Source organism: Nicotiana tabacum, chromosome 7 (assembly GCF_000715075.1).
Source record: "Nicotiana tabacum cultivar K326 chromosome 7, ASM71507v2, whole genome shotgun sequence".
In the NCBI taxonomy this organism is placed as follows: Eukaryota; Viridiplantae; Streptophyta; class Magnoliopsida; order Solanales; family Solanaceae; genus Nicotiana; species Nicotiana tabacum.
The window spans coordinates 18,047,109-18,074,488 of NC_134086.1; the positions used below are offsets into that span (position 1 = coordinate 18,047,109).

The following is a 27,380-nucleotide window of genomic DNA, read 5'->3' on the forward strand; positions in this document are numbered from 1 at the left end:
TATGGCCCTAAAACGCCAAAAAACGAAAAACAGTCATGGCAAAGCAATGGCTATTGTTCATTAGGTTATTTCTTATGGGCCCACAAAATTTGAGACGATTCAGAGTCCGTCACCCGAATTTATGAAGATGGTGTGGAGCATATGAAAAATTAAAAATCTTCCTGAATTCTTGTTTATGGCCCTAAAATAATATTCTTTTATTGGTACATCAAGACTTTTCTGTATTAAGTAATACACTATTTCTTGATTTCCTTTAAGAATTAAACCTTGGCCTTATCTTTTTAAACAGGGGCCAACTATTTTTTACAGTCCAAGAAAGGGAAAAAACATCGCCGACAATTGGTTCAGCCAAAAAGGTAGCGACTACCATTTTACACACAACACACACACACTCTAATAGCAATGTTGTAGAAAAAAATGTAATGTTATGGAACGCCAAAAGAATCAATTTACATCACCTTGACATTGTAAAAAGAAGGAACCTTTTGCGAACCAGAACACATCTATTAAAGTGACAGGTACATCATTGACCTCTTCAAACATGTGAAAAGTCTTGCCCCAGATTTAAAGTCCAGAAATGGTGAACTCCAGAAACAAAAAGTGCAATTCCCTTTCTCACAAGTTACTTTTCTATCTTGACTCTAAATAAACGTAAACTAGGAAATTTATACCAAAAGCATAAATTCCTCTTCCGAAAATTATAATTCAAATTTCCTAATTTGCTTCTATTGCTTCGCAGACTGTACACTACTCCTATTCCTCTAACAAATGGTTGGATAGCTAGACATTCTGCAACTCCCTGAGGGAAGATTCCCAATATGAGTTACCAATATGCCAAGACTTTTTGCAAATGCATCATAAAAAATACTAACAAAATCTGCATAAGCAACAATGGAGTAACATAAGGATGTGTTACCACCGGCTGGAGGAGGGACTCCCGAAATTACGTTTTGCCTTAAATAAAGATGAAAACAATGTCACCCGTAAACATGATTACCAACAGGGGCCAAAGTAACTTTCTACGTTATAAGGTTGGTGAAACCAATCTTCCAGGTGTTGGTAAGACTGCCTCCTTCGACGATTTCTTTTAAAATTCACCTGATGTTGCATGGTCAATGCTAGAATCTGCATATCACGCCACACGAAGAAAATATTGCAAGTCGTCTACCTGTACAATCAGTGCCAAAGAAGATAAAAGGTAAGATGGTTAAATCAAGAAAAGTAGCACCAAATTAATATCCAATAACATCTGACAATGCTCCAGCTTTTCCAATTCCTTCCTCCCCCAAACCCGAGAGTGGGTGCCCCACGAAAAATAGAAGGAAAAACAGTAAGCAGAAGGAAAAAGGGGAGAAATCTGAAAATGCTATCCATTAAAGCATTTTGAAGAATAGTTCACAGATTAGGAACTATAAAAATAAATTTTGATGCACAATATGCAATGGAAGAAGAAAACAAGCAGCTGCATTGAAATATCAAGCCACAAAAAGAGTGCATATTCTCCTCATATTAAATTCATCTTTACCTCTGCCATTATCCTTCGAAGAGAATTCAGCAGCGCCTCCCAAATACCATTGAGGCATTGACAAAATATTAACTTTGCAGAACCAGACAAATTCATTTAGAAGTCCTAGGATAACATAGGTTCTGATTGATAATTCAGCTCAACCTGCTGAACACTGGCATAGACAAAGGAAAGACAAAACACAGGGAAACAAGGGATTAGTTAACTTGGACTGTACGAAGAACATCAAACTATAAAGACATTCACAAGAATGACAAGAGAAGAGGGCAAGAATAAAGGATAAAATATGATAAGTAGAGGGATCAAAATAACCAAGTTATTCTGGAATTATCCTACCAAAGCAGACGTTTGGATTTCATTGGATTTTAGAGATTCACCACAGATGGAAAAGACACTTTAATATGCAGCTAGAATTTAGGAGCTACTACAATAACTCCAGGTAATTGGAACAGGATAGAAAATCATTCCTCTAGATTATTATATGAAAAGAAACCATTCCTCAGAATATTACTTCTCTGATCTAGCAATAAGACCTTAAAGGTTGTGTAGACTAATCAATTTTCTCCCTTTGGAGCTTCTGATGATTAGCTTATTCAAATAATTACGACATACATATAAGATAAGTTAAGGTTCAAGATTAAAATTTTCATGCCAAAATATCAAACACATACCATTGCCGAAGTTTAAACATCCCAGTGCCTATCTGCATTGGTATGCCCGTGATGATGCATTCTCTAACTCCTTCTATCTTATCATCCCTTCCATTTACAGATGCATTAAACAGGTGGTCGGTTGTCTTCTCAAATGAGGCTAACATCAGTACGCTATCTTTCATTTTCTGAACGCCATGTCTGGTTATTCCCAGAACTTCACCCTATGAGAGAAAAAAACAGAGTGTCCATTAAACTTGTTAATCGGACATTAAAGGAATCCAACATGTTTTTGGATGAGGAAAATTTTCCAGTAAAACTACCTTATATGTCATCAGATCTGCTAGAAGCATCATGTGCCGCAAGTCTATTGTCATTCCATGACTTGACATGGTATAGTTAATCACATCAATTATAGAGATCCTTGCTGCTTCAATGCCTAGTCTTTGTTGCACCTCCATTATATGATTACTCTTTGTATTACGCCCATCAACTCTGTCAATGCCCATTACGGCTAGGAGACCGGTACTGCAGAAAGGAAAGAGCAAATCAGGTATCGTGTGGAAGGACTTCTATTTTATTGCAAGAACTAACTGGATCATGGAGTCACAGAAAAGAAAACCAAAAGCCCAAGCTGCTGAAAATTGAACCAAAACAGTAAGGTAGGACTGTTATTCTCTTGTACACTTCTTCACAAGATCCTCGAAACTATATTAGACAATATTATTTTGAAATAAAATTTGATTAGATGAGTTGCTAGCCTTCCAGTTAACCTCTCAATCAAACAAACAAATACAGATTTTCTGCACATACTTTATAATCCTTTCAAATTCTTTTTAATGATCTAACTGCAACAAACTAGCCCCAGAACAGCTCCAAATCATGATCTCGTGATTAAAATTGTTCCATTAATTACTTTTTCCAATTGAAAAGATAAATTTCAAAGTTATTCCTTAACTTACATAGATAAATAAATATTTTACAGTGTTCCTTCTTTCTAACAACTTAAACTTTTAGATGAGGTAGGTGAGACGCTTCAATATGGTATCAGAGCCTCCAGAATCTTGGTAGTAATTTTCATGTAACAACTACACAGCCTGCATAGACATAAAATGCAGCCCACAGTTATAGTTTTTTGTCTTCTTTCATATAGTTGAGATCATAATTGCATTTAATTTTTAAATTAGTTTGGTGTACTGTTATGGTATTTAGACTATGTCTAAATCATTAATTGCAAACATAGCATGCGTATGCAGGTCCCAAAGAAAAAAATAACAGAAAAATTTGCAACAACTTTACTGGATTTTAATGTGTATTTGTAGCCATTGACTAGTTAAATAAACTATGTTTGCTAATGAATATACTTTTAAAATTAAGATTTACCAATTTATTTTGATAGATACAATTAGATGAATATCTAATATTAGAGCTATAAATAATTGAAGATAATCAATTTGGTAAGGGGGCCATTATCAGTCCGAGACTACCCTGGCCTGTCCAAAAGGAGGTTACAAAGACTAAGATTGACCCAAGTTATAATCTACTTCACTTTAAGCAATTGTTTGAGAATGAGGTTTCAAATTCTCTAGATTGGTGCAACGTTTTCGATAACCTAACTAGCCCTCCTCTTAGGTTATTCTTTAATTTAACAAAAAAGAATAAGGTATGTGAAAGCGAAATAACTTTTGGAATCTCTCTTCCGAAAAGAGAAATAAGTTCTGAAATCTTGAATACATCTAGTTATTAGAATATTGTAGTGAATAACAGGCTTGCCACACCAAACAGAGCACAACCAAATGATGTAGAATGCGGAAGCCGTACATAAAACTTACCCTTCAACAAGCAACTCATATGTTTCTCCTTTGACATCACTCTTACAATCTCTTTCTTGTTCTTTGTTCACCACAGCCCTTTGAACCGTAGTAATACCCTGACATCCCGACAAGATTTACAAGTTGAAGTGAACAGAGTAGTTCGGACAAAAACCAACAGATTTAGTTTGATTTTAGTGTTGATAATTGTAATACCTTCACAACAACAGAAGGAAGCTTATTTTTCAACCGGTGAAGTTCAAAATGCAGTTTATCTTTATTTGCCTGAGGAAAAACTTCCAACTTCCTGGGGTTCAAAACTTTTACTTGCTGCAGAAAATAGGAATTTTACCCAATAAGATATAATTAATAGATAAGCAGCCGAACCAGAAACACAACCTTTCTCACCTGTTCTTTCAATTTTATTTTTGGGGTCTGCAAAATCGATTGCTTGACAGTATAAGCATCAATACACAGTTGTGACACCTGAATTGTCTCCATATCTAGCGTAATAGCAATTGATGCTAATCGAGATGCCATCACAATCTTTACACTCTTAGCCACCTGCACAGGAAATAAATGTTCAACTCACAAAGTACTTTGTTCAATGTCATTATGAGAGCTTCACAAATTAATCAAGGAGGTTTGAGTGGAAGAAGAAATGGCAGCAGGGATCAAAATATATTGCTCTAAACAGGGCAAGGAATATTTTTAACATTATGCATAATATTTTACAGATTTTAAGTAGTTTTTAATGAACTTCATATTTTCCAGAACAAGTAAATGCTACATAAGTTACGTAGAAAGTTGAAAATGTTGCATGAGTTATACCAAAGTTAAAACTTGAGTTCTTACCGGTGTTGCTTTCAGTAGATTTTCAATTGAGGAGTCATTTGATAAAAGCTTCTGAGAAAGAAGCAGTGTAGCAATCCAACTAGGGCTCGGTAGTGTTATTATCAATGACTTAGTTGAAGATGCAAACTATGAAGTAAAGGTGGCCCACGCAACGTTAGAACTTCGCCGAAAAATTTTCTTTGGACAGCTACAGTACCGCCGGAGATTTTCACTGGGATTTGGTCGCCGGACAGTGACTACTCTTGTGGTAGTGTTGGATTTTGTGCACAACACTGACCGAGACAAAGCAGACGCAAAACAACTTTGAAAGTCGCCGGAAAAAAAGGGTTCCGGTGACTGATTTTACTTCCCGGAATCGCTGGAATTTATGCACAGCGATAAATCTCTCACGATAGCTCTGATACCATGTGAGAAGGCACGGGAGAAAATATGATATATTGATATTGTGTGTGATGCAATACAAGAGGTGCTATTTATAGCTACTCTATACAAAGGGGATACTACTCCTATTCCAATGTGGGACAATTACATAGCTATCTCTAACATTTACATAGCTATCTCTAACACTCCCCCTCAAGCCGGAGCATATAAATCATATGTACCGAGCTTGTTACATATATAATCAATGCGAGGACTAGTGAGGGACTTGGTGAAAATATCTGCAAGTTGATCATTCGATCTCACAAACTTCGTAGTAATATCTCCTGAGAGTATCTTTTCTCTGACGAAGTGACAATCAATCTCAATGTGTTTAGTTCTCTCATGAAACACCGGATTTGATGCAATATGAAGTGTAGCTTGATTATCGCACACAAGTTCCATCCGACTGATTTCACCAAATTTCAACTCCTTGAGCAATTGTTTGGTCCAGACTAGTTCACATGTTGCCATAGCCATTGCTCGGTATTCTGCTTCTGCACTAGACCGAGCAACTACATTCTGTTTCTTACTTTTCCAGGACACCAAATTTCCTCCTACTAAAACACAATATCCAGACGTAGAACGTCTATCAGAAGGTGATCCTGCCCAATCAGCATCCGAGTACCCAACGATCTGCTCATGACCTCGATCCTCAAACAGTAATCCTTTACCTGGAGCCGATTTTATATACCGGATAATGCGGACAACTGCATCCTAATGACTATCACAGGGAGAATTCATAAACTGACTTACAACACTCACAGGATAAGAAACTGACTTACAACACTCATAGATTGAGCAACCTCATTACCGTGAAAGTACTTCAATCTGCCTAGATCCTTAGTTTGAAAGTGCTGGAAGAGATGTTGCTTCAGATTAGTAATAACATCCTGATCATTGCCCGTAATAACAATATCATCAACATAGACTACCAGATAAATACATAGACTTGAAGCAGAGTGGCAATAAAACACAGAGTGATCAGCTTCACTACGAGTCATGCCAAACTCCTGGATAACCGTGCTGAACTTACCAAACCAGGCTCGAGGAGACTGCTTTAGACCATAAAGTGACCGACGCAAGCGACATACAAGGCCACGAGACTCCCCTGAGCAATAAAACCAGGTGGTTGCTCTATATAAACCTCATCCTCAAGATCACCATGAAGAAAGGCATTCTTAATGTCCAACTGATAGAGGGGCCAATGACGAACTGCAGTCATGGATAGAAAAAGGTGAACTGATGCCACTTTAGCCACTGGAGAGAAGGTATCACTGTAATCTAGCACAAATATTTGAGTGTATCCTTTGGCAACAAGACGTGCCTTAAGTCGATCAATCTGGCCATCGGGACCAACTTTGACTGCATAAACCCAACGACAACCAACGGTAGATTTACCTGAAGGAAGAGGAACAAACTCCCATGTACCACTTGTATGTAAAGCAGACATCTCGTCACTCACAGCCTGTCGCCATCCTGGATGAGACAATGCTTCACTTGTAGACTTAGGGATGGAAACCAAGGACAATGAAGATATAAAAGCATAATGGGGAGATGACAGACGATGATAACTCAAACCAACATAATGAGGATTAGGGTTTAGTGTGGTCCGTATACCTTTTCGAAGTGCAATCGGTGTACTAGGAGCAGGATCCGCAGTAGGAGCCGTGTCAGGTGCAGGACGAGAACCAGATGGGCCTGATGTAGGGCGCGAACGACGATGATAAGTCAAGAGTGGTGTTCCTGTGGCTGGGGAACTAGGAGGGATAACACTGGACTCCTCAAAAGTTGGTATGGGTGAAACCTCTGTGGTTGAAGGTGGAGGAGGATTACTAAACTCTTCAAAAGTTGGTATAGGTAAGACCTCAGATATGTCATGGTGGTCAGCAGAAGTGACATCAGTTGTGAAGAAAGGTTTAGACTCGAAAAATGTGACGTCAGCTGACATAAGGTACCTATGAAGATCAGGTGAATAACAACGATATCCCTTCTGAACACGAGAATAACCAAGGAAGACACACTTGAGAGCACGAGGAGCTAACTTATCTTTCCCCGGGGCTAAGTTATGAACAAAACATGTGCTCCCAAAAACCCGAGGTGGAAGAGGGTATAAGGCTGACTGGGGAAACAATATTGAATGTGGAATCTGACCCTTGATGGGAGATGAAGGCATCCTATTAATCAAATAACAAGCTGTGAGAACTGCATCGCCCCAAAAACGCAGCGGAACACGAGACTCAATTAGAAGTGTGCGAGCAGTCTCAATAAGGTGCCTATTCTTTCTTTCTGCAACCCCATTTTGCTGAGGATATAAGGACAAGATGTCTGATGAATAATTCCATGAGAAGACATAAAGTGCTGAAACTGAGAAGATACATATTCTAAGGCATTATCACTGCGAAAAATGCGGATAGAGACACCAAATTGGTTTTTGATTTCAGCACAAGAACTCTGGAATATAGAGAATAACTCAGAACGATCTTTCATTAAGAAAAGCCAAGTACATCTTGAGTAATCATCAATAAAGCTAACAAAATAACGAAATCCCAAGGTTGAACTGACTCTACTAGGACCCCATATATCAGAATGAACCAAGGAGAAAACAGACTCTGCATGACTCTCAACACTACGCGTAAAGGAAGCTCGGGTATGTTTCCCAAGCTGACACGACTCACAATCTAATCTAGACAAACTGGATAAACTAGGCACCATCTTTTGAAGTTTGGATAAACTCGGATGTCCTAAACGTCTGTGGATTAGATCTGGAGGATCTGTAACTAGACATGTTGTGGAAGGACTGAGCGAGTTAAGGTAGTAAAGACCTTCTGATTCACGACCTGTACCAATTGTCCGTCTCGTACTGCGGTCCTGCATAATAAAAGAATCATCAATAAAATATATACCACAATTGAGGGCACGAGTCAAACGACTAACAGATGCAAGACTAAAAGGACAACCAGGAACATAAAGAACGGAATCTAGGGTGATAGAAGACAATGGGTTGGCTTGTCCAACTCCTTGTGCCTTAGTTTGACATCCATTGGCTAAAGTAACAGTAGGAAGAGACTGTGAATATACAATATTCGACAAAAGTGATTTATTACCAGAGATATGATCAGAAGCGCCTGAGTCCATGACCCATGGTCCAAGAGTACTAGACTGGGAAACATAAGCAAAAGAATTACCAGCAATAGGAGTGTCAGTCTGGGCAACTGAGGCTACTTGTGGAGATGTTTGCTTACTTGCTCGATACTGAAGGAGTTCATTATATTCTTCTTTAGATACAGAAAAGCCCTGGTTACCTGTAGTCTCGCTCTGAGCAACGTAGGCATTTTTGGGTGGACGACTATTTAAGGAATAACACATTTCGCGAGTGTGTCCAAGTTTGTGACAATAAGAACACTTGGGTCTAGATCTCCCAAAACGACCGCCTCCTCGTCTATTCTCCATAGCTTGAGATGCCCGAACATCCAATGTCTGGGATGCAAGAACAGAGGAATCAAGTATCTGTGATGAAATCACTGGGTCACTTGGTGCTGCAGCAAGGTGAAGTAATCGAGAGAATAATTCATCAACTGTAGGGACAGTCGGACTCGCCAAAATCTGGTCTCGTACTGAATCAAGATCACGAGTAAGTCCAGCGAGTGTAAGAACTAGAAACATTTTTTGTCGCTGCTCTTGTTGTTTTGACACACTAGCAGAAACTGGCATCAATGTCTCAAATTCCTCCATGACTGCCTGTACCTGACCCAAGTAAGTAGACATATCTAATTCTTGCTTCTTTAAGTTTGTCATCCGTGATATCACATCATAGAAGCGAGATATATCATTAGTGTATAACGTACGAGCCTTTGCCCAAACCAAATAACATGTCTGGAATGGCCGAAACAAAGGCATCAACTTAGAATCAATAGAACGCCACAAGATGCTACATAATTGAGCATCAATTTTTGCCCAAAGCGCTATCGCCTTTTCATCTCCTTCGCTAGACTGTTTAATCAGATGATCTTGCACAGCTTGACCTTTACACCATGACTCGACAGATGAAGCCCAAGCTAAGTAGTTTGAACCTCCCATTAAAGGTTCCGAGGTAATCATAACATTAGAGTTTCCAGAACTCATGCTTTTAGACCCAAAAACATCAATTCCCAAAGACATCTTGTAAATTATTACCAAATAAGAGAAATAATCAACTGTAACCCACTGAAAATAGAGTAAGGAACACTGAACCATAATAGTAAACTACTGTAGCAGTTGGAAAGTTACTGTTGCAGCCGGAAAATATTCAAAGTGGTCGGAATGAAATAAAAACAGTAGGGGTAGGATCGGAATTACCAGAAGACCCAATTGTTCTGAAGGAACTTTTTCAAAAAATGGCCGGAAGTCAACTTTTTGAAATCACTATTCACGCCGGAAAAATAAAAAAGTGGTCGGAATTTGGTGTAACCTGGATGGGTAGGCTCGGAATTGCAAGGGAAACAATCTGTCCTGAAGAGTCGTCGCCAAAAAATGGCCGGAAGGTGGCTCACGCAACGTTGGAACTTCGCCGGAAAATTTTCTTTGGACAGCTACAGTACCGCCGGAGATTTTCACTGGGATTTGGTCGCCGGACAGTGACTACTCTTGTGGTAGTGTTGGATTTTGTGCACAACACTGACCGAGACAAAGCAGACGCAAAACAACTTTGAAAGTCGCTGGAAAAAAAGGGTTCCGGTGACTGATTTTACTTCCCGGAATCGCTGGAATTTATGCACAGCGATAAATCTCTCACGATAGCTCTGATACCATGTGAGAAGGCACGGGAGAAAATATGATATATTGATATTGTGTGGGATGCAATACAAGAGGTGCTATTTATAGCTACTCTATACAAAGGGGATACTACTCCTATTCCAATGTGGGACAATTACATAGCTATCTCTAACATTTACATAGCTATCTCTAACACTTTCTACTTTCTTTTTCTTTGGTCACCGCTCTCCAAACACTGCTATGCTTTCTGCTGCCATCAAAATTTAATATTTTTCTGTAGAATTGGCCTAAAACCCAAAGGTCAAAATAATCAAATTACCAAATTCCTCATGCCTCATGATTTTCAATATCCCCAACTCCAAATCCCATCCTTTGAGTTCTATCCATACCACTCTTACCCAACTTGAATTTTGAAGCCAACAAGAGCAGACCGGACCTTTAAGAGTTGTAGGAGGTTAGATTCGTGATTGAAAAACAGGGATCCTGCCGGTCAACAAAGAAAGCAAAATGGCTAGGAGGGCAGTGGTGGGCGTGCACAAGGAGCACTGTAGGCGGGTGGAGGTGAAGAGTATGCAAGAAAGGAAGTGGTGGAGGCCTAAGTTGCTTGGACTCTTCACTTTCGGTGCCACACCCGTGTCGACACGACATGGGTGTGGGTGTAGGATCCGTATCAGATTTGGTCAACTGATTTTGGATACTTTGACCAAAATCGAAGGAGAAATTCGGGACAGATACAATGATTTTTTAAATCAAAATAAATGCCAAGATGAATTTGAAGAAAATGGAATACCTTGTACATAAAAATTTCTATATCGGTCCTTTTCCTCTTATCTCCTCAGATTCTCCTTTTGATCAATATTTTTCTCCTTCTCGGAATACCATGTAGGTTTTTCACATAATGTCTCATAATTTAAAAATATTTTATATAACTCTATTTTTAGATATTTGAATTATTTTTAGCCGAATCCCTGCACCCACAACCGTACCTAGATCTGTACCCCCGAATCTTAAAATTTAGATCATGAAAGATCCAACCTCTAGATCCGCACCCATATCGGACACCCGCACCCGAGTCCAAACAACTTAGGTGGAGGCAGTATGCTCAGTGGTGGCAGTGGTGATAAGGCAATGAGGGTGGAGGTGAGTAAGAGGTGGAGGCCTGGTGCTGTTGGGATGCCCGCTTGAGGGCGCTGGCAGTGATAAATGGTGGAGGAGAAGAGGACGTAGAGAAGGTGCAAAGGAGATAAGGTCGTCAAGGGAGTGGTGGTTGGAGTTGGCGAATAAAGAGGCAGTCAAGGGGAAGGAGAGGAATGGCTTCCAGATGAATTTGTTGCCAATTATAGTATGCCTTGACGTGTCATTCTTTTGTCTGTGATGTGTCAAAAAGTTATACGATGTGTATAACAAATAAGAGTGATTGAGAGATACGTGCTATTTCTATTTTCAGAAGCGTTTGAAATGTGTTTTTACCAAGTACAGGTGTTTAAACGAAAAAAAACGGAACTTAGGGGCCAGCTTTGCAGAACGGAATAAGTTGAGGTGTCAACTGAGGCATTAAGTCTAAAAAGATTTAGCAAATACAATTAACTTACCTGTCCCAAAAGAGTTTTCTCAATGCGGGCTTTAATCATCCTTGCTGCAGTTAAATTAGCAGCAGACAGAAGTTTTGCAATAATAATAGGAGTATTTATCTTTTTTGCTGAATTTATAATTTCTTTTATTCGAGGAACTCCAAGTGTAACGTCTACCAAAGAGTTAAAGAAACAGGATAATATGATAAAAACCCATCTAGACTATCCAAAAAAACCAACTTGAAGATGCAAAATTAAGCTCCAAATAAACAAGGATACTCATGCTTGCAACTCCAGCAAAGTGAAAGGTTTTCAATGTCATCTGTGTCCCAGGTTCCCCAATACTCTGAGCTCCAATTGCACCAATAGCAGTTCCCGATTCTAGTCTTTTCAGGTGATAGCGAGAGATGCACATGTTGAGGAACACCTACAAAGAAGCAAGGAAAAATAAAAACCCACACATCACAGTGCTATTAGTAACTTTATTGCTTGGGGAAATTACAGATACTCTCTCTTTTAAAATAGAAAAGATTTATCTCTTAGTTTCTCCTTTCTTTCTTTTCCTAAATTCCCCATTGAAAGTATTCACTCAATGAAGTACAGCTCGTAGGTCTTGTAACCTATTTGATACCCAACCGTTCCTAGAATACCGGACACAGATTCATGTCAATTTTTACATGCTATATCTTTATTTTTAAGTCCTACTACAGGGGATATTATAGAATTATTCCTTGATTCCAATTTAAATGATTTTGGCTAGCAGAACAGTTAATATAGGATAACACACTCGTGTTTACATGGAGGGAGCTAGGATTTTAAAAATACTGACAGAAAAAGTGCAACGTAAGATGGTTTGCAGCAAATGTGACACATCAAGGTCAATAACCGCTTTGCTCTAATTTGCGACACTCTTTCTAATTTTGGACTTCCCTAAATATCTGACACACTTCAACTAAAAAGACTTGTATATGACTTTCAAAATTTGAAGAATTCATATTCATTTATCTATTAGACTTTAACTTTGATTTTTCCCGTTTCGGGGCTTACTTTTTTCAAATTTGAAACTAAGACACAAATTCATTTAAAAGAGAAACATTTTCCGAAGTAGAGAATTAAAATTTACTTGGTTAGCATTTGAGACATATCATCAAACACTTACTCCCGTGATCCAGTTAAACTTGAATTTAGGATTCACAATTAAGAAAGATAGCTTGTTAGATACTTCAGACAAATTAGTGCATGAAACTTTTGATTGAAAATAAATTACTTCCTGTCTTATTTTGTTTTATGCAAATCTTTACACTAGTCAAAATTGCATCGCCTTTACAGTATGTGACGCAGAACAGCTATATTCTGTTCACATACTTCATATTTTTATCATTCAAGGGCACACAGAACTTTTGAAAAAGATTTTGAATCCATATATTTTGTTATATTAGTGCGAAATGCAAATAAAAATTCATTGAATCCACTTGGGAAAGCAAATAATGCCACATACAATGGTTAGATCGAAGTATATAAAGTTTCCACTAAGGAGCAACAAAGATTTAATTCTTGCTTTTTCTTGCTATTTATTTAATTTATATTTGGCCAATCAGAAAACTTCTATCAATAATAAAGTAGCCATAAGAATTTAAAATCTAGCAGTAATAGAAAACATGTCATATTGAACTCCTGACAAGATAATGAGCTACATCTGAATAACTGTTTGGCATCATACTCAATGACATTAATTTTATAATATACCTTCACATCTTAAAGGATAACCAATACTCCATATGAAGGGAAAAAATCAGGTAGTGACTTAATTGTTGCTCAAAGTTCTGTTAGTAAACCCCTTATAGTTGGAGCAAGGAATTACCCAAAAATCCTCGAGAACGGCAAAAAGGAACTTCTAAATCTATTTACCTGTAGTTGCTTCTTTGTAATACCAGATATGTTTAATGCAACGTTTTCAAGATATTCACGGTCACCCCCGGCATACTGCTCTCCACCCAATAATAGGGCTTCCCGTAATCTCTTCAAGGTTTCAGCTAAATTTTTAATCAGAAAATCTGATAATGAAGCCCGGAATGCCTCTGAGCACCCCCCTTCAGGACTCATATCATGATACGAGAGCCTTTCATTGACTATCTCGCAGATTTCCGAGTAAGACAAACCCTTCTCACCTCTAGGAGGACACGTTGCCTGTAAATAGAAATTATTATCAAAATTTTCTAACCTTCGCCATAAAACTGTTGAGAATTCTATTAAAAAATTGAAGCTCATACCTTAACTTTCATAAATAATCTGCTAAAGTTCAGAGGACGGCCTTTTTTCTCTTCCATCTGTGAAGGATCCATGCCATCATCACCATACATGAACTGAATTATACTTGCGCTGGCATTTCGTACAGTGTTGTCATAATAAACAGCAAGGTCCTCTAAAGCTTTCATAAGTCGACGAGACATGTATCCGGTGTCAGCAGTTTTAACCTGTGACGATCGAAATGGATGAACATCCAACACTGGCAAAACTTTAGCCTTGACACTTAAAGGAAGACATCAGCAAGAATCTGTTGGATCCGGACACATCCTATGTTACATGCACTCTCATATCTGATACAGGTGTGTTAAGCATCCGATACGAGTTTTTGCAATCTTTTTGTTAATTTTTAATGCATTTCAAAAAATCTACAAGTATCCGCACTTATATCCGTTCCATACAAGTATGTCAAGGCAGACAAATGAAGAATTCAGGTAAACATATCTAATGTCCGAATGAAAAATAAATAGTAACACCATCAAATAAGTCAAAAGAGGAAATCCATACTGCTGTATCAACAAGGCCTTCTCTTCCTCCCATTGTGTGAAAAAAGAACTCAGTTGCTGACAAACCGTCAAAAAAGGAATGAGCTACAAACCCTTTAGCCTGGACCAAAAACATAACTGTAATCAGCATCCACGGGCATACATACAAGCAATTTGTACAGTTGAGTGCATAAGTAACAACAATAATTACTTTAAGCATCTCTTCCTTAGAATAACATAACTGCAATTGATGAATCTGAATAAACCATTTTAAAAGCAGTTGACACAACCATAAAAGCACCTTCCTACTCACTGACATGCAGCATAAAGTATTTGTCCTTCTCTCAACCCAGTCATACCAAGCTTCTGAGCAATTAATGTTCTCCATGATGTCATATAATTTATTCCCATCTCTCCGTCATTATATCACAGTTTTTAACCAATCTTAAAAAGTGATTGAATAAAACAAAGAAAGATCAAAATCTGAAAAGGAATGTCTTCCCAGGAAACTACAAAGAAATTGGATAGTCTTTCATTTGACACCTATAAATAGGTGTGTCCTATAATCATCAAATCGTCAAAACCATCGAAGTATCTGCTTCTCTCTCTTATTTTTATATCATTAATACTTAACCTAAGTGAAGTAAACCGTCCCCTCCCTTTCCCATTCCTGGAACCAAAGATAGTGCACCACATGACCACTTAGACCTACATATAATTGCTTATCAAAGGAATAATTCTGGGATCTCACAGTAGAAACAGCCGTGAGGCCCGTGACATGGAGAGCCCATCTACCCCTGCTGCAGAACATGGTAAATGTGCCTAGTCCCTAGGATACGTCTTCCCCAAGGCCCCACCAAAGAAATGTTTCTCTTCCCACAACAGATGGCAGCCAGCAAAGAATGTGTTCCTTTGTCAAATTCAGAATCATCCTTATGTTCAAAAGCACCACATTTATCCGCTCTTATTAGGTTTCCAGTTCATTACCATTTCTTCAGCCAACTCAAAGTAACTAGAATATACGAGAGGCAATTGAGCTGAGGTGAACTTCCGTTGGTAGAAGAGATAGACCAATAGCTAACAAGTGGGCAGGTGTGAACTTCCATTGGTAGAATAGACAGACACAACAATCACTAGCACTATCTGCTAAATGCATATCTCACCTAAGGCATCCGGTCAATCATTTAATAGTACAAGTGCAGCCACGTACGTGAATGAGAAACAATTGTAACGTGTAGTCCGCTGAAATAACTATATATGACATTGTGTTACTGAAGACACATCACATAAAGAATTAGATACGGAATCATGATAATTGTATGGCAGCAACAGACAACAACAACATACCCAGCGTGATCCCATAAGTGGGGTCTGGGGAGGGTGGGTGTACTCAGATCTTACCTCTACCTCGTGTAAGGTAGAAAGGTTGTTTCTGATAGACCCTCGGCAGCAACAAACTGATGCAGCTTAATAAATTTAATTGAAAAGATTGAACGGGAAAAAAGAAGTGAACACAGTTATGACAAGAATAGGAGAATGTTCTCAGGGATCCCACCTACTACTAGCATAGAGGCGTACAAGAAAAGACCTTGAGCTCTTGTCGGAAAAGCGATGACTAAAGATCCAGAGAATAACAAATAAACTGATAATGTAACATGAAGTACTCACAGTTGGAAACTTTGATTTGGTAGGAAAATGAGGAAGACTTCGATCTATGAATCTATCAGGAGCACGACGACCGCCAACGGACTGCTGACCAACACATGCAATCATCTGGCTTATGTTAATTGGGGATCCTTTTGAACCACACTGTGACATGATCAGAGGACTATTCCTCCAATGTAGTGCTTTCATACAAATCTGTAAAAAAAATCACATTCAGGCAAATTTGCTCCATCATCCCGTATCAAAATGTGACATTATGAGTTAATAACTAAACATCACAACAACTATTCTGGGAGAAAGCTACAAGAGGAAACAAAGAGACTGCAAAGAAGCATGCCTCCTAACTCTAAATATTATTTGATGCAGGCCTTGGATGCAAATGATCACTCAATTTCTTTTTTTCATAGATTGGATTTGGTGGGACCTTAAAGCGACGATTTGCTTTAAGGAAGAAAATTCCCATTACAAGTTGGCACTATCACTGACTGGGCTCTCTTCTTTGATGCAAGGAGACATTGTTCTCCAGGTGAAGAACAAGAATATAATGTATAAATCCACATATAATTGGCCACAATTTGATTAAATCATAAAATGGTTTGTGCAATTTGGCAAGGGTTTATCTAATGGACAAAATTTTGATAGAAGACCGGGGAAGAGGCGCCAAAAAGAACTATGGAAACATAAGGTCTTAGGACAGTAGATTTTGCAGGGGGGCTGCTTTTTGAGGATTATGTCTAAATTAGGCTCCTGGATTTTGAAGGCTTTGATGCACACAGGTTTTCCTATACTTTATATGGGTAGGGAGTAGGCACAACTCTTTAATTGACGAATTGAACTTTAACATCATCCGATATGGTTTATTCAGATTGACTTATGGTGTTCCATTCGAGCTGCTGTTTACATGATGAGCACTTCAGTCAGCAGCCAAATGTAACTCTTTGCCTTCTATACTTACTATTTTACTTTCACAAGTTTAGCACTTCACTCGGTCTTGAAGTTTTAAATGTTTGTATATTGTGGCTAAGGAAGGGGAGCCTTGGAGCAACGGTAAAGTTGTCTCCGAGTGACCTATAGGTCACAGGTTCGAGTCGTGAAATCAGCCACTTATGTTTGCATCACGGTAGGCTGCCTATATTACCACCCCTCGGGGTGCGGCCCTTTCCTAGACCCTGCGTGAACGAAAGATGTTTTGTGCATCAGGCTGCCCTTTTTTTTAAAATATTGTGGCTAAGCTCTCCTTGTCCATGCTTTCCCTCCTTTTATCTGTCAGGGAAGCTAGGACGAGATCAAAGACATGAAGGTTCTAGCAGTAAACCTGTTATGATAGATAAAATCCCTACAAGTGACGACTGTTAGTTGGAAACAGGCAGCACATGAAAAGATAAGTTGTTCTTACTTTTCCTATGTCGTCACGAACTTTATTCAACGCCATAGTTACTTCAGCCTCCAGAGTCTGGGCAGCATCACAGCCTGGTTGCACGGCAAGCTTTCCTTCATTAAATTGTTGAATACGATCTTCACATTTCTTGTAATTTTGATGAATCTCTTCTTGTTTTTGCTTAACTAAGTTTTCCCCAGGTGTGACATCATCAATCCCTATAGAAAATCCATGATTACCAATCCACCGAGCACTAGCAAGACACAAACAGAGATAAGGTCAGTGTTTGTAATAAAGAAAAGCGCAACAAGACGATAAGGTCCATGGTGCTGAAGCGAAAAGGTTGATGTGAAAATGCATGCTTCTTTGAAATGGGCGCACAATTTGCTGAAAATTCAAAAACAACAAAAGCGTATGAACTTAGTGCTACAATAGTAAACTTGCAATTGAGGGTTTCAATGTTCAAGCAGCATCAGAGCTTATCGCTGAGAATCTCCAACCGGTGAAAATGCCGTCACATAGACATTTATGATTAAGAAGAAACTGGCGAAGAAGCAGAGGCAAAACAGGCCCATTCCTTACTGGATCTGTATAAGGACTGACAACACTATCAGGTACCATGCTAGGCGAGGCACTGGCGTAGAACCAAGCTAGGGTTTTAAGGTGGAACACTCGTGCTTTATTTATGATTTTAATGAAAAAAAACTTGTCGGATTATGTCGTGTCATTTTATAGGAGCTTATGCTGTGATGAAACATGATGTGTTTTAATTTCAATGAAGTCTATATATTGAATGAAAATTAAAATCAACTTGCAACAGAGTAACTAATTTCAGCATCAATATCGGTGAAAGAGACTTTTTAAGCTTAAATAGCCAAGAATTCACAAAAAGAAAATTTCCCACTCACCTGCTATAACCAAATGGCAACCGCAAAGAAGTTTCAATTTTATTTAGAGCCAGAACCACCCATGTAAAGGTGCTGATAAAATTTTAACAAAATTGGGTAAAAACTGGAAATCATCACATAGTCCAGTGGTGGCCCCAACTCTGGGAACTATCTGTAGCATTTTTGGTGTGTGCTACATGATGCCTTTATCAGGTAAAGAGTTATTTTGCTGGGAAGGAAGAAAGATCAGGACAGGACTAAGGGTAAAAGAGAACAAGGGGGATTCAAAAGAACAGCTTGTATTGATTGGACATTAAGGAATGAAAGGAATAAGAGATGTTTTAAAAGGAAGGCTATGCCTTGCTTACCTTATAACTGATATGTCCTAGCATGCGAGCCCCCTGGTGCAGTATATGATGAATAAAGAGTGATACATTTCATAGACTCCTTACACAAGAAAGCAGCTTTTGTAAGATAGATCAGTTTTTAATGACCAGCATTATCTTTTTTGATAACCAATGACCAGCATTATCAGAGTGCTTGGCTTTTGGGTTATCAATGAAAACTTATGCTTAGGTTAAAGAAAATAAACTTGGAAATGTCAGCATTCAAAATCTAGTATCATCTGTTTCCTTGGTAGAGAGGGACAATATAGTTGAACGTGGACTTGATCAGAAAAAAAATATGGTTGACAAATTGATAACAAAGAAAAACGATATCAGGTTGATAAGGGATCTAAATACTGAATCTACATGTCATCAATGAATAGCTACGCTCCAGAAACACCTCAAGGCAACAAAAGCCAAAGATGACAAAATGCGGATAAGAAGAAATCAGGGACAAGAGTTGGAAGTGAAGGAAGGAAAATGGAAAAAGCACTGAAAGAGCAAACTATATTTAAGAAAAATGGAAAGGAAGGGCAATTAGAGGAAAACTCTGAAAAGGAAGGAACCAAGGGACAAGCAATGTTGAGAGGTTCTCTAAAAGATCCTTGTGAAAATCTTTATTTCCAGTCACAAATCAATTGATGAGCCTTAACATTTACGTGCAAAACATATAAACAGAATTCTAGTTAGTTAATATATCAAGAATAAAGGTCAACGTCTGCCAGAGCCATCACCTTTTTTCTGATAAGGTAATGTTTTATTAACGAAGGTACCAAGATGGTACAATTACACCAGACCAAAAACTTCCATAATAATTTTCAACAACAAATCAACTATCTCCTCTAAGAAATCTATGTATTGTTCTAGATTTTTCATAACACTCCTTTTGCACCCAAAAAAACAAATTCAAAAGACATCTATTTTTAATCCAGGCTACATGTCGTCTTATCCCTTAAAAGCAAATCCTGTTTCTCTCCAACCATATTGTCCATAAGACACAAAGGGGGATTGTTCTCCACACTGCCTACTGAATTCTTGCCACTTTTTGATGTTGCCATGTCTTCAGCAGACTTTTACATTTTGTGGCATAACCCATTTAATACCATACAAATCAAGGAATAGCTCCCAACCCTGTCTTGCCACTTAATGAATGAGGAGATGATTGACTGTTTCTAATTCTTCTTCACACATATAGCATCTATTAATTAAAATAGTTCCTCTCTTCTGGATATTATCCTGAGTTAAACAAGCTACCTTTGCTGCCACCCACCCAAAACATGCTATAACAGGAGCTTTTCATTTCCATATTGCTTTCCATGGCCAATCAGATTCATACCTCCCCTGTTGCTTCTGTAAAAGAGTATAACCTCTGCTAACTGTGAATTTCCCATCATTGCTTGCTGCCCAAATAATTGAATCTCTCCTATTGCTGTCCAAACTGACACTGTCCAGCAATTGCATTAACTGAGCGAATTCATCTACTTCCCAGTCATTAAGACCCCTCCTGAAAATCAACTGCCCAGCCATTACTCGAGTAAAAGTCTGCTACCTTCCCAGTCTTGTCAGTGGAGCATCGATATAAAACTGGAAATCTATGAGTTGTTTCATAACCTATTGCTTTCATGATTATATCTCAAAAGCCACCTAAATAATAGGCTTTTGTTGTGCAGCCTTAAATTCCTTACACCCAAACCTTCTCCTTTTATTCCTTTCATCACTTCCTGCCACTTAACCAAGTGGAGCTTCCTTCTATCAGCATTACCTTCCCAAAGGAATTTATTTCGCATAGCACTCAATTTTTTCTCCACTGTTGTTGGCATTCTAATTATTGACATCAAATAAGTAGGCATACCATCCAATACACTGTTAACCAGTTTAAGTCTTCCCCCAAATGACAAGTGCCGTTTCTTCCATGGAACAAGTTTACTCCTACACCTGTCCAGAACTCCCTGCCACATTTTTCTGGTCATTCTTTTTAGCTCCTAAAGGCAGGCCTAAGTAAGCCGTAGGGAGCTGCTCCACCTTACAACCAATAATGTCTGCCAAATCACCAATGCAATGTTCTGCATTAATACTGAAACATTACTCTTCGCCGAGTTCACTTTAAATACTGAGACAGCTTCAAAAGCTAATAGAACTCCTCTAAGATGTAAAATTTGATCTATCGCAGTTTCACACAAAATCAAAGTATCATCTGCATAAAGTATGTGTGAGATTGCTCCCTCACTTCTTCTACACTTCAACCCTCTGATCCATCCCAAATTTTCTGCTTTTTGAAGCAGGATGCTTAGAATCTCCATCATCAGCAAGAATAGATAAGGAGACAAAGGATCCCGCTGCCTTGGCCACCTGTAATACTTGAAGTAACCCTGAGGACATTCATTAATCAGGACTGAAAAGTTAACTGTGGATATACAATATTTTATCCACCCAATCCATCTTTCACCAAAGTCCATTTGCTTCATGAGATATAGTAAACATGCCAATTAACATGGTCATATGCCTTTTCCAAATCTAGCTTGCAAGCCACTCCTTTGATCTTTCTTTTGAATAGATACTCCAAGCATTCATTTGCCACCATAGCAGCATCAACAATTTGCCTGCCTTTTACAAAGGCATTCTGATTATCTGATACCAGCTTTCAGCCATCAGCTTTGCAATTATTTTGTAAAAACTACTAGAGTAAGTATATGAAATAATTGTGTCGAACCATGATGGTATTTCAGGATTCAATTGCAACAAGGTATTCCTCTTGAACAGAACAATTTTGGTGTTATATACAACTTTGATACAACCTAGCATCCGTGGACAGGCTTACTTGCAATAAAAAAGTGCTTGACTAACTTAATTCAAGAATATTTGAACGTAAAATGCTATATATTAACTTCTATGTGTTGACAGTATTAATCATAAAATTCAGAAAGATCAAATTTCTTTTAACATTGGATATAATAAAAAGTTCAAAGTTCAATTTGCAAGGCAAACAATCTTGTTACAGCTTTTCTGTTGGGGATTTTTCCCTTGGAGAATTTCTTAAGCTTCATTAAGTTAGCAATATTAATTCAGTTGCACTAAAGAACTACACTATTAATATTTCAAGCATTCAAAATGATACGAACAAACACAAGGAAGCTAGTTTATGACTAATATCAAGGAACAGAAAACCCTAAACTGAAATAATTGCCACTAATTTTTGTGTATAATGCATCTCTGCTGCACTCTTTAAGAGCTATCTTACTCTAATCCTTTATTTTCTTTGATGTTCCTTTGACCTCCTACACTTAAAGGCAAGTTCAACAGAGTGGTGGTTTAATAGGAGACATTTGATAAAAGCTTCTGAGAAAGAAGCAGTGTAGCAATCCAACTAGGGCTCGGTAGTGTTATTATCAATGATTTAGTTGAAGATGCAAACTATGAAGCAAAAAAAAAAAAAGCAACCATCTCTGGCAGCATTCTTGCACAGTAAGCAGTTCAAGTAACTAAGCAGCTATTATATCATGAAAAAAACTGCTTAATACCTATATTGACATCTCACTTGTCCTGGCCTGCAAAGACGGCCCCCGACTCCCCTTTTTCCCATTTAAAGACCTATACTTGGTAAAAACACATATTTTAAACACCTTCGACCATTGACCATGCTCATGAGGCATAGGTTCCGATGATGTGGCTTAAAAGCATGGGTGGAAAGAAAATATGAAGAAAATCATCCCTGTTATCTTTCTTTCTACTTTCTTTTTCTTTGGTCACCGCTCTCCAAACACTGCTATGCTTTCTGCTGCCATCAAAATTTAATATTTTTCTGTAGAATTGGCCTAAAACCCAAAGGTCAAAATAATCAAATTACCAAATTCCTCATGCCTCATGATCTTCAATATCCCCAACTCCAAATCCCATCCTTTGAGTTCTATCCATACCACTCTTACCCAACTTGAATTTTGAAGCCAACAAGAGCAGACCGGACCTTTAAGAGTTGTAGGAGGTTAGATTCGTGATTGAAAAACAGGGATCCTACCGGTCAACAAAGAAAGCAAAATGGCTAGGAGGGCAGTGGTGGGCGTGCACAAGGAGCACTGTAGACGGGTGGAGGTGAAGAGCATACAAGAAAGGAAGTGGTGGAGGCCTAAGTTGCTTGGACTCTTCACTTTCGGTGTCACACCCGTGTCGACACGACATGGGTGTGGGTGTAGGATCCGTATCAGATTTGGTCAACTGATTTGGGGTACTTTGACCAAAATCGAAGGAGAAATTCGAGACAGATACAATGATTTTTTAAATCAAAATAAATGCCAAGATGAATTTGAAGAAAATGGAATACCTTGTACATAAAAATTTCTATATCGGTCCTTTTCCTTTTATCTCCTCAGATTCTCCTCTTGATCAATATTTTTCTCCTTCTCGGAATACCTGTAGGTTTTCACATAATGTCTCATAATTTAGAAATATTTTATATAACTCTATTTTTAATATTTGAATTATTTTTAGCCGAATCCCTGCACCCACAACCGTACATAGATCCGTACCCCCGAATCTTAAAATTTAGATCATGAAAGATCCAACCTCTAGATCCGCACCCATATCGGACACCCGCACCCGAGTCCAAACAACTTAGGTGGAGGCAATATGCTCAGTGGTGGCAGTGGTGGTAAGGCAATGAGGGTGGAGGTGAGTAAGAGGTGGAGGCCTGGTGCTGTTGGGATGCCCGCTTGAGGGCGCTGGCAGTGATAAATGGTGGAGAAGAAGAGGACGTAGAGAAGGTGCAAAGGAGATAAGGTCGTCAAGGGAGTGGTGGTTGGAGTTGGCGAATAAAGAGGCAGTCAAGGGGAAGGAGAGGAATGGCTTCCAGATGAATGTGTTGCCAATTATAGTATGCCTTGACGTGTCATTCTTTTGTCTGTGATGTGTCAAAAAGTTATACGATGTGTATAACAAATAAGAGTGATTGAGAGATACGTGCTATTTCTATTTTCAGAAGCGTTTGAAATGTGTTTTTACCAAGTACAGGTGTTTAAACGGAAAAAAACGGAACTTAGGGGCCAGCTTTGCAGAACGGAATAAGTTGAGGTGTCAACTGAGGCATTAAGTCTAAAAAGATTTAGCAAATACACTTAACTTACCTGTCCCAAAAGAGTTTTCTCAATGCGGGCTTTAATCATCCTTGCTGCAGTTAAATTACCACAAAAGCACCTTCCTACTCACTGACATGCAGCATAGAGTATTTGTCCTTCTCTCAACCCAGTCATACCAAGCTTCTGAGCAATCAATGTTCTCCGTGATGTCATATAATTTATTCCCATCTCTCCGTCATTATATCAGTTTTTAACCAATCACTTAAAAAGTGATTGAATAAAACAAAGAAAGATCAAAATCTGAAAAGGAATGTCTTGCCAGGAAACTACAAAGAAATTGGATAGTCTTCCATTTGACACCTATAAATAGGTGTGTCCTATAATCATCAAATCGTCAAAACCATCGAAGTATCTGCTTCTCTCTCTTATTTTTATATCATTAATACTTAACCTAAGTGAAGTAAACCGTCCCCTCCCTTTCCCATTCCTGGAACCAAAGATAGTGCACCACTTGACCACTTAGACCTACATATAATTGCTTATCAAAGGAATAATTCTGGGATCTCACAGTAGAAACAGCAGTGAGGCCTGTGACATGGAGAGCCCATCTACCCCTGCTGCAGAACATGGTAAATGTGCCTAGTCCCTAGGATACGTCTTCCCCAAGGCCCCACCAAAGAAATGTTTCTCTTCCCACAACAGATGGCAGCCAGCAAAGAATGTGTTCCTTTGTCAAATTCAGAATCATCCTTATGTTCAAAAGCACCACATTTATCCGCTCTTATTAGGTTTCCAGTTCATTACCATTTCTTCAGCCAACTCAAAGTAACTAGAATATACGAGAGGCAATTGAGCTGAGGTGAACTTCCGTTGGTAGAAGAGATAGACCAATAGCTAACGAGTGGGCAGGTGTGAACTTCCATTGGTAGAATAGACAGACACAACAATCACTAGCACTATCTGCTAAATGCATATCTCACCTAAGGCATCCGGTCAATCATTTAATAGTACAAGTACAGCCACGTACGTGAATGAGAAACAATTGTAACGTGTAGTCCGCTGAAATAACTATATATGACACTGTGTTAATGAAGACACATCACATAAAGAATTAGATACGGAATCATGATAACTGTATGGCAGCAACAGACAACAACAACATACCCAGCGTGATCCCATAAGTGGGGTCTGGGGAGGGTGGGTATACTCAGATCTTACCTCTACCTTGTGTAAGGTAGAGAGGTTGTTTCTGATAGACCCTCGGCAGCAACAAACTGATGCAGCTTAATAAATTTAATTGAAAAGATTGAACGGGAAAAAAAAAGTGAACACAGTTATGAACACAGTAGGAGGATGTTCTCAGGGATCCCACATACTACTAGCATAGAGGCGTACAAGAAAAGACCTTGAGCTCTTGTCGGAAGAGCGATGACTAAAGATCCAGAGAATAACAAATAAACTGATAATGTAACATGCAGTACTCACAGCTGGAAACTTTGATTTGGTAGGAAAATGAGGAAGACTTCGATCTATGAATCCATCAGGAGCACGACGACCGCCAACGGACTGCTGACCAACACATGCAATCATCTGGCTTATGTTAATTGGGGATCCTTTTGAACCACACTGTGACATGATCAGAGGACTATCTGGCTCAAAGAAAGCATGAAGCCCTTCAAATTCTGCATCTCTATTCTTGTCCTTCAAGCTCTCTTCAACATTTCCCCTACAACCAACGCAGATCCAGCAGACTGCCCTGGCGTTTTCAGAGAATACATTGGAGCTGAGGGCAAGAATGTCACATTCTCTGATGTCCCAATTAATCCAAATATTGAGTTTCACTTCCTCTTCTCCTTTGCTATAGACTACAAAAACACAACATCACCAGAACCCACTAATGGCGACTTCTTGGTCTATTGGGACACTGATAATCTATCCCCTTCTCAGGTTTCTTCCATCAAGGCCCAGTACAAAAATGTTAAGGTAGGATTGAGTCTCGGTGGTGATACAGTGAATGGTAAAAATGCAACCTTTGCTCCTACTTCAATTACTTCTTGGGTGAGAAATGCAACATATTCAATCACCAAGATAGTGAAACAATATAACCTGGATGCAATAGATATAGATTATGAACACTTCAATGCAGATCCAGATACATTCGCTGAGTGCATCGGGCGACTGTTGTACTATCTTAAACAAAACAATGTCGTCTCTTACACATCAATAGCACCATATGCAGATGATTCAGTGCAGGTGCACTATTTAGCTCTCTGGAGAAAGTATGGTCATCAAATAGACTATGTCAACTTCCAATTTTATGCCTATAAAAAGGGCACAACCATTACTCAATTCCTGCAGTACTTTGAAACCCAGAGGTATAACTATAAAGGAGGCAAGATTCTAGTGAGCTTTGGAACTGATAACAGTGGTGGCTTGTCTCCTAAACATGGATTCTATGATGCATGCAGCATACTAAGGAGTCAGGGAAAACTTCATGGTATCTTTATTTGGTCGGCAGATGACTCTATGGAGGATTGTTTCCTATATGAAAAGCTGTCACAGGACCTCTTAGCAAGTGCAATTTGAATATCTTGCAATTATTAAATATAATCTTTTGTAAGCCATGACAAAAATAGAAAAATTGTAACGCAAGAGAATGTTATTGTTTATTTTGAAGGCTTCTCTAGAAAATAAAACGTGTTTGAGGTAGTTCTTTTATTGTGGTCTTAACATCACAATCCTGAAGCAAACTATTTCAGATTTACAATTCCCAAATGTGCTAAACCTTACTCTTCACATGAAAGTATTGAATATAGTTGGTTTAGTGCATTCCATGAAAGAGCAGTTATAGGATAAGTACATAGAAATATGAGAATCAAAATAGGATGTAAAATGTAAGGAAATAACAGCCCACTTCCCTTCTAGCAAAGTAAATGAAAACCATAATTAAGTCAAATTTCAAAGGTGAAAGAAGAACGGAAGGATGTAGGTGTCCTTACACTCGCACTATTAGCTTCCAGAGAGTAGTAGAGGAGGACAGGAGAAACGAAAGGAGATTTTTTCTTTATTACTCTTTTGGTGCAAAAAGTAATAGCAGATCAGCATTCATAGTTTTATGCTTCTCACTTTCAAATGTTATGACTGTGCTGTCTAAATTTTTCGATAAGTGCTTGTGGTGTTTTTTATCAAGTAACACAAACACAGTTGTTTCGTACAAACACACTCTCACTATCCAAAAAAATCAGAAAGCTAACCAGTCAATCAAAGATTGTTAGATACATATATTTCAAATTGAATCATAACTCATAAAGAATTACTCAAACAGTAATATCAATACAGCTTTAGCAATAATATCCACAAGGGATAATTTTCTGAAGGTATTACATATATAAAAAAAAAATTAGTCTGATCCTCACAATTAGTAGCAACACAAGAAATAATCTTCATACAGTTGAACTAATTCAATTACTTTTCACCTTTGATTCTCCTCTTTTTACTCTTGGTTCTTATTACTCTGCTCTTCTGAACTAGCACTGTCTGTTTTTTTTTTTTGAGAATGACTTTGCTTATGTACAACTATAAAGTACCAAGTGAACAATTTTTTTTAAGGATATGAAAATTAGCA

The 27,380-nt window shown here is 38.4% G+C and overlaps 3 protein-coding genes across 4 annotated transcripts; 1 reads left to right on the plus strand and 2 right to left on the minus strand.

Annotated features, from left to right (window-relative positions):
* Window positions 1-465: 465 nt before the first annotated feature.
* Window positions 466-25,381, minus strand: LOC107821217 (DNA-directed RNA polymerase III subunit 1-like). Of its 2 annotated transcripts, none has more exons than XM_075256983.1 (15): window positions 25,241-25,381; window positions 17,435-17,669; window positions 16,042-16,233; window positions 14,396-14,494; window positions 13,855-14,058; window positions 13,493-13,771; window positions 11,864-12,011; window positions 11,606-11,757; window positions 4,395-4,550; window positions 4,203-4,316; window positions 4,008-4,105; window positions 2,499-2,703; window positions 2,197-2,399; window positions 1,526-1,679; window positions 466-1,168 (listed from the first exon to the last, which is right to left on the minus strand). In XM_075256983.1, exons 2-14 carry the CDS (start codon window positions 17,468-17,470, stop codon window positions 1,631-1,633), a joined length of 1,935 nt encoding a protein of 644 aa, XP_075113084.1. In that variant the 5' UTR covers window positions 17,471-17,669; window positions 25,241-25,381; the 3' UTR covers window positions 466-1,168; window positions 1,526-1,630. The 2 variants fall into 2 exon arrangements, with proteins under 2 accessions (XP_075113084.1, XP_075113085.1); XM_075256984.1 differs by having other exon boundaries at window positions 466-1,276.
* Window positions 20,294-23,983, minus strand: LOC142162001 (uncharacterized). The gene is made up of 4 exons (XM_075218298.1): window positions 23,890-23,983; window positions 21,181-21,317; window positions 20,741-21,058; window positions 20,294-20,638 (listed from the first exon to the last, which is right to left on the minus strand). The coding sequence occupies exons 1-4, from the start codon at window positions 23,981-23,983 to the stop codon at window positions 20,294-20,296; spliced, it is 894 nt and encodes a 297-aa protein (XP_075074399.1).
* On the plus strand, window positions 25,371-27,321 carry LOC107816610 (chitinase 2-like). The gene has a single exon (XM_016642341.2). The coding sequence runs from the start codon at window positions 25,421-25,423 to the stop codon at window positions 26,339-26,341; it is 921 nt and encodes a 306-aa protein (XP_016497827.1). The 5' UTR covers window positions 25,371-25,420; the 3' UTR covers window positions 26,342-27,321.
* The last annotated feature ends 59 nt before the right edge of the window (window positions 27,322-27,380 follow it).